Source organism: Scyliorhinus torazame, chromosome 8 (genome assembly GCF_047496885.1).
Source record: "Scyliorhinus torazame isolate Kashiwa2021f chromosome 8, sScyTor2.1, whole genome shotgun sequence".
Taxonomy (NCBI): domain Eukaryota; kingdom Metazoa; phylum Chordata; class Chondrichthyes; order Carcharhiniformes; family Scyliorhinidae; genus Scyliorhinus; species Scyliorhinus torazame.
In genome coordinates this window covers 61,275,076-61,287,172 of record NC_092714.1, presented here as the reverse complement: position 1 = coordinate 61,287,172, position 12,097 = coordinate 61,275,076, and the positions used below count along the sequence as shown (strand labels likewise).

At 49.2% G+C, this 12,097-nt stretch overlaps 1 protein-coding gene across 5 annotated transcripts in view; it reads left to right on the top strand.

The window, feature by feature from the left end:
• Nucleotides 1-12,097, top strand: part of stxbp5l (syntaxin binding protein 5L) — an 879,402-nt gene that overhangs the window by 524,976 nt on the left and 342,329 nt on the right. For all 5 annotated transcript variants that reach the window (XM_072513712.1, XM_072513711.1, XM_072513708.1 and 2 more), the window contains exon 15: nucleotides 10,205-10,422. In XM_072513712.1, coding sequence (XP_072369813.1) covers nucleotides 10,205-10,422 — 218 coding nt within the window. The remainder of the gene's footprint in view (nucleotides 1-10,204; nucleotides 10,423-12,097) is intronic.

The window sequence follows — 12,097 nt, the reverse complement described above, 5'->3', positions numbered from 1 at the left end:
ACGTGGTAGAAGCATTACTCAGTTATTCAAATCTGGTGACCTCATATTATCATACAAGGGGCAGCCCATTTCAGTACAGGTCTGTCCAGCGTCTGATTCACTGTAGTTTTTGGGCCAACATTACATTATCAGCCTTATGGTATAAAATTATTTATTGATTTTGTAAAAATACTGGTTTACGCTTATTACTAAAATACAGTGAACAGTAATTTGTTTAAACAGCACTTTTTAGGAGGAAACAATGAATTTTAATGGTAATTAAGCTGATGTTTCTGGTGAGAATAGAAATCTTTTTCACCTTTGGTCACCTTGAGCAGGATTTTGGTGACCAAATGGGGGTATGAACTAAAGTGGGCAGGCACATAATTCCCTTAAGCTGTTCCAATGGTCAGTGATTTTTCTGACGAGGGAGAAGATGCAACCCGGCATTTTCCTATTTCTGAGCAAAGGCCAACTAAGCCTGTTAAACAGCTTGCTGTCAGCTTGTTAAGGGATAGTCTGAAATTTTTGAGGGAAGGCATGGGATTCACGCTGTGTCTTGAACAGGCCAACTAAAATGTGGTGGCAATGCAGCGGGGAGCCAGCCATGGTCGCACCATTCAATGAAATAGGTTCATAAAAGGGTGCATGGCTGAAAAGTATGCAAACCCATTGGTAGACAGTTGCTAAAAGCAGAGCTAACATTTCAAGTCCATATGACCATATGAAGGGTCATATGGACTCAAAACTTTGGTTCTCCACAGATTTTGCCATGTCGGCTGAGTTATTCAGCATTTTCTGTTTTTATTATAGCATATCCCTTTGGCTGTTCACAATAAACAGCCTGTTCGTGCAAAACTGAGATAATAATGGGTGTACTTTAAAGGGCAAAAAAAGAGTCCCATGAGAGCAAGATCCAGATCGTGACGTCTCACGAGATCTCGTGAGGCACCTTGAGCATTGCAAATCTTGTGAGATTTAAAGGCCCCGTCGCGTCCCAAATCGGACGTGATTGTGCCCAATGTCTAATGTTCGATGCGATTCCACAATTGGACAACACTTGCTGAATAACCCTGGGCGGGATTCTCCGCTCCCGCGCCAAAGTGCCCACGCCGTCGTGAACGCCATCGAGGTTCACGACGGTGCGAAACGGCCCCTATCCCGACCGATTCAGCGCCCGATAATGGGCTAGGAGCGGGGCCGCGTCATTTACGCGCGCCAGGCCTTGTCGCCACATAAAGGCGGCGCCGCATACATGACGCAGCCGGCGCCGCATAACTGGCATCACCCGCGCATGCACGGGTTGGCCGGCGCCAACCCGCGCATGCGTGGTTGCCGTCCTCTCCGAGTCCGCCCCGCAAGAAGATGTCAGACGGATCTTGCGGGCCTGCGGAAGAAAGGAGATCCTCCTTCAGAGAGAGATAAGGAGGTCCTCCTCAGACCCCATTTGAGGGCCCCCCCCCCCCCCGGTGCGGGCTCCCCCCCACCTCCCCCCCCCCCCCCCCCAGGCCGCCGCCCCCCATTCTTGCCGCTTGGGAGAATCGCGGGAGGGCGTCGGACCGGCGTCGCGGGAAAATTCGGCAACCCAGGCGATTCTCCCAACCGGCGCGGGAGTGGAGAATCCCGCCCCCTATGTGTGCAAACAATTACACTAACAACCAATTTAAGATTATCAGTGGCACACTCACGTTTGTTAAAGCTACATATATTCATATGCAGGGACTTGTCCTCTGCATGCAAAAGGCTGGAGGACAGTAGTTGCCTGGTGCATTCTCCATGGCAATGTCGCAACGTATCTGAGTTGACTTGCCAACCAATCAGCACCCTTTTCAATGCAATCTAAGTTGTTTTTCCCTTTGAAAGTTGGTATTCTTGCATCTGTTCTCATTAATGCAAGACAATGTGTATTTTTTTTCATCAGTACTCAACTTCTATATTATTAAGTGATTAAAGTTCCCTTTGCTCCCGTCCAATAAGATACCTTAAACCCAGTCTTGGAGGGACATCAGTGGTACGTCTTGAAAGGTTATGGGTGTGATTTTATGGAAAAAGTTCTTAGTGTCGTATCTGGCGTGACTCCTTGGGCGTTTCCCGACGGCCGACCTGGCAACACCGCAACCCGTACTTAACGGTATTTAGTGCTGAAAATGATCCCCCATGAGCTTTGCTTCACGCCAGCATTGGCTGTCCGCCAGCTGATTCACCAAACTCACACCCAGCAGCACCCTACTTTTAAACACCCCCTCCAAACTTACTCCCAGTCAGCACACAAGCATGGCACCGCGCAGCCATGCTGCCCGCTTCGGGGATGCCGACCTGGCCAGGCTTCTGGACGCTGTGGAGGGGAGATGGGACACTTTGCTCCACCGATGGGGTCAGCAGACCCAGATGCAGGTCTGCCATTGCCGCCTAGGAGGCAGTGGCAGCAGCCGTTAGTTCAAGCAGCATGACCAGGAGAATTGCCGTACAGTGCAGGAAAAAGAACTCCACTGGGCCGCAAGTGTAAGTTTAACACCAGCAGCCGGACATCAGTTCCAGCTGCCACCCCCTGACCTTGCTCCAACAGGTCAGCGATTGCGCCCTCGCCACATCTGATCGGCGTGCTTGTGCCCCAGTACACCGTGGCACCCACCAGTACAACCCCTGCATATCCAGGTGTCACACATGTCATCTGCCATAGACCCCCACCTCCTCCAATGCACCAAACACATGGCTCACAATGTTCCCTCTCTGTCCCTGCAGGAGAAGTTAGCCCATAATAGGCATGAGAGGGCCCAGGAGGGGAACAGGGAGAGTTGAGGAGGGATAATGTGGGAGAGTCAGCGAATGGGGGGAGGAAGAAGGGAAAGGGGTGGGACGGAGGGGAATGGGGGTGAGGGTGCTCAATGGGTGGGGGTGGGGAAGAGGGCATGCTGACGATAAAAGCCTCGTCCTATGAAATCGGGTGAGGATGAGAGCATCCTTGGCCCAGCAGGCATGCCGGACCCTCACAGCCGCCTGTTCTCTATCTGCCGGCTGCTCCCACGGATCCTTACCGGGCTCGCCCTCCAGCTCCTCCTGGTCTGGCCCCTCCTCAGACGAGGCCACATTGTCTCCTCCTCATCCACCACATCACCCCACTGCTGTGTCAGGTTGTGGAGGGCACAGCAGACCCCTACAAAGTGGGAGACCTTCGGGGGGTGTACTGCAGTGCACCACCAGAGTGGCCCAGTATTGGAACCGTATTTTGAGCAGTCCGATAATCTGCTCAATGATAGCACGGGTGATATCATGGGCCTCATTACATCAGATCTCCACCTCAGTCTCCGGCCTCTGCACTGGCATCATCAGCCAGGACCTCAGCGGATACCCCTTATCTCTCAAGATTCAGTCTGTCATCCTGGGATAGTCTTCGAAGAAGCCGGGGATCTCAGAGTGTCCCAGGATGTAGCTGTCATACACGCTCTCTGTGAAGCGTGCACATGCGTACTTGGCCTGGAGGTGGTGGTCTCACACGAGTTGAATATTCAGGGAGTGGAACCCCTTCCTGTTAATGAAGGGCATTCCCTGATGCCCCAGTGTGCACAATGCGACATGCAGCCATCTATTACACCTTGGACCTTGGGCACCCCAGCGACGGTGGAGAATCCTGCTGCCCGGGCATCTTTACGTGCTAGGTCCTGGTGCTACCCGGGCCCACAGGGCATCCTTGACCTCACGGGTGCACTTGTGGGCTGTAGCTTGTGATATGCCACACAAGTCCCTACTCGAGCCCTCGAATGATCCGGTAGCATAAACACTCAGGGACGCGATGATCTTCACGAACACCAGGAGCGGGCGTCGTCCTCCTTCATGGTGTGCCACGTCTGCAAGGACATGGTACAGGTGCCACACCGCCTCCATATTGAGGCGGGGTCCCATTCTGCACATACTGCCTACCATCTCCTCATAACAATAACAATCTTTATTAGTGTCACAAGTAGGCTTACATTAACACTGCAATGAAGTTACTGTGAAAATCCCGCAATCGCCACACTCCGGCACTTGTTCAGGTACATGGAGGGAGAATTCAGAATTGACAAGCACATCTTTCGGGACTTGTGGGAGGAAACTGGCACCTGGAGGAAACCCACACAGACACGGGGAGAACGTGCAGACTCCGCATAGACAGTGACCCAAGCCGGGAATCGAACCCGGGTCCCTGGTGCTGTGAAGCAACAGTGCTAACTACTGCGACCAACAACGCATGTACACCTTGGACCGTCACCGGCGTCCCCGTCTGGGTGTGTCCTCTGCTTGATGGGCGTCCGGGTCTGCAGGGTGTGGTGTCGCCCTGCACATGGGGTGCCCCCTCCAGCCTGTGTCGATGCTGCTGCCTTCTCCTGAGTCTGGCCACCTGGGTGTTACCAGCACCACAAAGGCAACCGCTGCCATCCATTGCTTATCATCTGCAAGGAATTGGAGAAGGAGAGAGACCAACAATCAATTAGGGCTTCCATCCCTGGACCCTCGTATCCTTGAGGCTCCCCCACCCTTACGGGTCTTAGCTTCTCTCAGAGTGCCATCCACCGAGTCAGTGTGCTGGGGAACTCACTCTGCACACTTGCCCCAGGCCACAATAGGAGCCCCAGACCCCTGTCAGGAACATTGGGTAGACTGTGTTCAGGTGCCCTCACCTGATCCACGTGCTCACCATCTGGTCACAAAGGTATTCCCAGTACTGAAGCCCAGCTTTAGAATATTTGATTGTTGGCTACTGCCTCTGTGGTGCTGATGCCGCCACTGTTCAGGCAAAGTGTCCAGGCATCACAGTTTAATTAGAATGCTGGGCAACAACACTGGGCAATTGCACGTATACCCGCAAGAATGCACTTGGGAATATTTTGTACATTAAACAGTCAGTAGTACCTTCATACAAAAAGATGAAAACAACTACTAAACAGTCCATATATCACACAAACCATGCCACACATTTTTACTACAAAATATACCAGTACAAACACAAAGCTGCATTTCATAGAATTTACAGTGCTGAAGGAGGCCATTCGGCCCATCAAGTCTGCACCGGCTCTTGGAAAGAGCACCCTACCCAATGTCAACACCTCCACCCTATCCCCATAACCCAGTAACCCCACCCAACACTAAGGGCAATTTTGGACACAAAGGGCAATTTATCATGGCCAATCCACCTAACCTGCACATCTTTGGACTGTGGGAGGAAACCGGAGCACCCAGAAGAAACCCACGCACACAGTGGGAGGATGTGCAGACTCTGCACAGACAGTGACCCAAGCCAGAATCGAACCTGGGACCCTGGAGCTGTGAAGCAATTTATATGAGGAAAACTAAACATACTTGGAACTATAAACAGTTAACAATATAATTAAAATAATCTTTATTAGTGTCACAAGTAGGCTTACATTAACACTGCAATGAAGTTACTGTGAAAATCCCGCAGTCGCCACATTCCGGCACTTATTCAAGTACACTGAGGGAGAATTCAGAATGTCCAATTAACCTAACAAGCATGTCTTTCCAGAATTGCAGGAGGAAACCAGAGCATCTGGAAGAAACCCACGCAGACACGGTGAGAAGGTGCAGACTCTGCACAGACAGTGACCCAAGCCGGCAATCAAACCCGGGTCCCTGGCGCTGTGAAACAACAGTGCTAACTGTGCTACCATGCCGCTCTGTCTCGCTCTAGGCCACAGAAGCAAATGAGACAGCAGCACACAGTCTCCAGGCATGAAACATTAAACAGTCAACAATACAATAAAGTCACCAGCATTCTACAAAAACATTTTTTTAATACCCTTACCTAGTGGCCCGTTCAGAGCAGACCGCCCCTCTCTCCCTCTCCTGCAACATCCAGCAGCACACCCTCAAAAGTGGGAATAATCACACCGGAAAGTCACACCGAAGCCAGAAGAAAGAAAGAGCACCCCTTTCCCCTCCCCAGTGCTGGTAGCAGGTCTCGCTCCAGTCCACAGACACACAACCTCCAGGCATGAAACATGAATGAATCAACAATACAATAAAGTCAACAGCAATCCACAAATGTGCTCCATCAATGCCATCATCAAGCTGCTCATATGGATCAGTCCGCCTCCCTCTCCCAGCAGTAGCAGTAGACCTCAAAAGGTGGGGGTACTCACTCCAGAAAGTCACACCGACAGAGCACAGCAGAGGGGAGAGTCATCTTACAGCAGAGGGGAGAGTCATCTTACATCATTCCCTCCCTTACACCAGGCCACAAAATCAGAAGAGGCAGCAGAAAACAAACACCCAGTCTTCAGGCATTTGTAGCCACAAGCAGCAAACACAACCTGCAGCCACTTGGGAATATTTTCTTTATTAAACGGTCAGCAGTAACAAAAATTTGAAAATCAACTATATAATATTGTTATGGGCCAGGGTTTGGAGAACCCCAAAGTGTATCATGGAGTTCACCTGACCCACAACTTGTAATAGATTGTGGTATGGGGAGCACACGGTCCACTCTACAGGTGTGGTACAGCAGAAATTGAAAAGTATTTTTTAAAGCAAAACAATGTTTATTCTATGAACTCAAGTTAACCTTTTTAAAACAAACAGTGAACATCTTAGCAACCATTAATTCAAATACAACCCCCAAAGAATACAATACTAAGTAATCCTTACGCTGTCCTTTTAACATCCATAAGACTTAAAAAAGAACTTTAAACAGAAGCATATCAGGTTAAAGTCACTACTGAGAGCAGTTATTAGTTTTAGATCACCAAAGGATTGATTTACAGTTTTTAGATTACAGAGAGAGAGACTAATACCCCTTCTGGCTGTGACTGCAGCTATACAGCTCTGAAAACGAAACTAAAACACACACTGCAGCAAACAGCCTAAAACAAAAGTAAAAAGCTGACAGACAGCCCAGAACCACCCACACTCTGACATCACTGCAGTAATAAACACCCATTTCTTAAAGGTACTCTCTCATGACAATATTCTACATATCACACTAACCATTAAACAACAAGGAAACCCCACCATTCCATATTGGTACCAATACAAAGCTATGTCAACTCATTTCTACAAAAAAAACCAGACAGCATCACCCCTCGTAGGTTCTTCAACAGAAACAGAGGATTTCCTGAAAATGTTTTATAATGTCTAGAACTTTCTCATAGAAATTATTTGTCCATCAATGCGTTACTTGTTCCACGTATCAGTGCCATTCTCCATCCAGGGGCCGCAGCTGTGCAGGCCCTCCCATATGGTCAGATCTCACCGGAATCAAATCCTGGCATCCACATATTCCGCTGGCGCTCAAGATGCAGTTGAACATCCTTGACTTCCAGCGTGTTGAACTTGCGGTGATGTGCCAGTTACATGCAGCACTCACCACTCCAGCAACAATAACATCAGCAATCTGCAAAAGTGTGGTGACGATCTGGAATGCACTGCCTGGGAGGGTTGCCTCACATCCTTTAAAAAGTACCTGGATGAGCACTTGGCACGTCATAACATTCAAGGCTATGGGCCAAGTGCTGGCAAATGGGATTAGGTAGGCAGGTCAGGTGTATTTCATGTGTCGGTGCAGACACGACGGGCTGAAGGGAATCTTCAGCACTGTATACCGACCTACATCAGCAGAAAAGGTGCACAAGCCTAGCCTACCGGAAAAGGCCATTCCAACTTGGAGCACGGTGGGGGAGAGAGAGAAAAATATTCCACCCCACCCAAGAGGGGGCACAGTTCAGCCCAGAACAGGTCCAGCACACTATAAACCAAACCAAATACAGAGCAAACAGGGAAGAACACAACAAAGTCACCAGCCGCACACCAAGCACAAAAATCAAAACAAAAAACATAGGAACAACACCACCGGCTGCCAAGGCAGTGCACTCCCCCCGCAGACCTATAGCGATGGAAACGCGTGTACGGGAAAGTATGTATGTACATCAATCCGTGCATATCGGTGAGAGCATGCATGAAGAGTATATCATAGAATTTACAGTGCAGAAGGAGGCCATTCGGCCCATCGAGTCTCCACCGGTCCTTGCAAAGAGCACCCTACCTAAGCCTCTACCCTACCTAAGCCCACAGGAACACAGGGGAATTAGCAGATGACCCACATGTCCAGAACAGAATAGAGTCAATGCACAAAACAGACCATTAAAAACATCCACAAACTGCACGAGCAAGTCCTCCTGCATCCTCAGCCCAGTGGTAGGCCTACCAAAATCCCCCCTTGCCGCACTCCAGATAAAAGAGACTGAAAGGCAACTACCTCTTTCTTCCTTTCCTTCATCCAAAAAGCCGCAAGTAAGTCCAAGGGGAAGAGGCAGCAGGCAAGCAGAGAAGGCAACAGCAAACAAACTCTCAAGCCTCTAGGCATTTGCAGCTAAGCAGCAGCAAACACAGCCTGCAGCTGGAAAGTGCTCTCACAACTAACAAGGCTAATTCCATATTAGCAATAGCCTTCAGCTGTGCAGCTAGAGGCTGCTCACAGTCAAAGGAAGTTAACGTGACCTTGACCTTCAACATATAACCAAGAACAGGGTTCTGTCCTGGAAGTGTTTGGTAGAACAGACAGGCAGCAGCTGCAGTTGCCCTTGTTATGGGTATACCCAATATTGGGGATGACTTGTAGGCCCCGCAAACACTATGCCCCTCACCCCCAGCCCATGACCTCCGACCTATGGCGCTAGCCTTCACAAGGAGTTCTTCCCCCTCTGCATTGGGCAGCAGCTCCAGTGTCCCTGGGCTGCATGCCAAGGAATGGAAATGTCTACTCACCTCCTCGGCTCCCCTCTGCAAGCTTTGCACCAGCTTCCCGATTTAAAAAAGCAGTGCTAAACGGCGCCCACCTGATTACTCTCTGAGGAGCCGGTTAGTTCCCGGAAGACCATTAGATTGGACTTGCATCTCGCTAATGAGATGGAGATTAGTCTTAAAGGGCAGTACGGTAGCACAAGTATATAGCACTGTGGCTTCACAGCGCCAGGGTCCCAGGTTCGATTCCCTGCTGGGTCACTGTCTGTGCGGAGTCTGCACGTTCTCCCCGTGTCTGCGTGGGTTTCCTCCGGGTGCTCCGGTTTCCTCCCACAGTCCAAAAACGTGCTGGTTAGGTGGATTGGCCATGATAATTTGCCCTCAGTGACTAAAAAGGTTAGGAGGGGTTATTAGGTTGTGGAGATGGGGTGGAGGTGTGGACTTAAGTGGGTCGGTGCAGACTCGATGGGTCGAATGGCCTCCTTCTGCACTGTATGTTCTATGTTCTTAATTGTTGTCTCACCACTTTTGGGCTGGATCGGATACCCACCACAGGGAGCGAACCAGTTAAATTGCGAATCGATTCACATCGGGCGCGGATCCCGATTTTGGCTTCTCCTGCTAATTAACTGGCATGCCTAGATCTGTGCTGGGTACAATGTGGCTGTTAAATCGCATCCTCTATCTGTGACTTGAGCTTTGGTTTTGTTATCAGTGTTTCTTTGCCAAAAATTGTGTTTTGTCATGCAAAAGTGCAAAGGTCAAGCACAGGAAGATGAAATAAAGAATACTGTGCTGAGATGATTAAACATGAATTTTCAGGTCCCACTGATTGCAGGATTGGAGGCAGATGGAGCCTGAATATATGAAGCTAACCTGCATGCCAGCTTCCTGACATAAGCCATTTTGGCCAAACGGATTTGAAATCTGCGATGGGCTCATTAAGAACCCTGTTAAAGATAGATAATGGAGACCGACTGGCGGGGGGGCGGGCAGGCACTCTGGCAGGCTGGGATGCCAGCATCCTTGGAAGGCCTACTGGTTTCCCATGTTTATCTGATGATGTGAGTGCTTTTTAAATTGTTTTATTAAGGGTTTTACAAAGGGCCTCAAAAGGCACCCTCTTGTTGAACCGCCCTCTCGTTTATTCAGCTTGTACTGTAGCTGATTGCTTCTCTAATCCTGGGAGGCCTCTGATTTGTCTTGCAGCTTCGATATCCTACCATTGTCCCTTATTGAACAAGGAACTATACCAATTAAGGGCTTAACCATGTAAAAATCTTGACTTTAATGAGTTTCCTGCCAGCAGCGGGTTTCTGACACAAATTCCTCTTATTCCTCTTTCATCTCGATGAGCATAATTCAAACCTGACGAGAATTTTTTTTTTTCAAAATCGTGTTGAATTCAAGTTCTGTTATTGGTTTACCAACTGTTTCTTTAATCACCACTGTTGCTTTTTAACTGATCTAATTATTTTTCTCTATCCATTGTTAGTAACTCTTCAAGTATTATACAAGCTGAAAACCTCCAAAGTGTTTGAAAAGCAGAAAGTGAAAGATGCAAAGCAGATTGCAGAGATTGTAGAAGAGGATCCCTATGCTATACAGATGATCAGTTGGTGTCCCGAGAGCAGAATTTTCTGTGTCGCAGGCATTTCAGCACATGTGATTGTTTACAAATTCAGCAAGCATGAAGTTACTGCTGAGTTAGTGGTGAGTCTACAAATTACAGGCTTTTTATTCTTCCCCCTTCTGTAGCCACAAGCAGCAAAGTTATTTCCATTATAAGATAACATTTTAATGGTACTGTTTGTTTTATCTATTTGCATTTTTATGTTAGACAAGAATGTTAATTAGTGGACTTAGAATTACCAAATAAGGACTTCCGATGGTGACATGTTGGGCGGCCCCTGCTAGAGTCTTTGATTTTCGGATCTTTATGCCCGGTCTCGGGGGTACTTTATGGATAAGCTGGTGTGGAAAATTCTAAGGAACCGCTGGAATGTCAAAGTTCCAGAAGAAAGGTCAGGGAAGGAAAGTGGCGAGCGAAAGTCCGCCGGCGAATACTGTTGCGAGTCCAGCAGGAGAAAAGATGGCAGGTATTGGTTCGTCGGGTGGGGCGCTCCCATTACGGTTGAAACTCTGACCAAGGTGATTTTGGGGGAGTTTGAAAGACTGTTCACCAAGCATTTAGCGGTGCATCAGAGAGAGATGATGACCTTGCTCAAAGAGTGGGTGGAGAAGACACTTGCCCCGATAAAGGCTGCGGTGACAAAGTTGTTGATGGAGGTGCGAGAGCATGGTGAGAAGATGAAGGGGGTGGAGGAGGCATTGTCGCAGCATAGTGACCAGTTCACCTTGACAGGTGAGGAGCTGCAGAAGGTGGCGGAAGTCAATAAAGGGCGAAGAGCCAAAGCGAAAGACCTAGAGAACAAACCGAGGAGACAGAATTGAGGATCGTGGACTTGCTGAGGGGGTGGAGGGCCGAAGGCCAACCTAGAACTTTACAGACATGTTCACCAAGTTGATGGGGGAGGGGGAAGAGCTCTCTATCTATGCGTTCAACAGGGCCTATCGGTCACTCCGGCCGAAGCCTAAAATGAATGACCCACCAAGGGCGGTCAGTTTGCTTCCACAGTTACCAGGTGAAGGAGGAGGTTTTGAGTTGGGTGAAGTAGAAGCGAGAAGTGAATTGGGTAAGCGTTGGTATACGTACATACCAAGATCTTATGGCGGACTAAGCGAGAAGGCCGGCAGCCTTTGGGCGGGTGAAGGCATGGCTGTACAGCAGTGGGGTGAGGTTTGGAGTTGTCTACCCGGCGAAGCTAGTGGTGACTCAGAATTTGAAGGACTTCTATTTTGAGATGGGCGGAGGAGACAAAGGCATTCGTGAAGGCTGAAGGACTGGAACTGAGATAGTTGGGGATTTGGACTTGGACGGTGTGGACTAGGACCTTTTTTCTCTGTTTTCTTTCCACTGGGTTATTTATGTTTTCCCTTTTTTGGTGTGTTTCTCTTTTGTTTTCTGACTGTATGGCTGGGAGTTTGACGTTTGTTTTCAGTGGGAGTGAGGTGGGCGGATCGGAGGGCTTGAGCATGGGAGGCCAGGTTGCTGAGGGTGTGTTTGGGAGGAGGAGGGGGCTCTGGCAGGGGTCACTGCGCTAGCTAAAGAAGGTTGGCTAGTGAACGAGAGTGTGGTGGGGGTAGAGGTCACGGTCATTGGAGCTGGTCGGGCAGGTTTTGATGGACCGCTTGAAGCATCCGAAAACTGATGTGGCGATGCTACAAGAGACCCATCTGAGGGTAAAGGAACGAAGGAGACTTAGTAAGGGCTGGGTGAGCCTGGCTTTTCATTCGGGGTTTGATAATAGGGTCTGGGGGTGGTGAT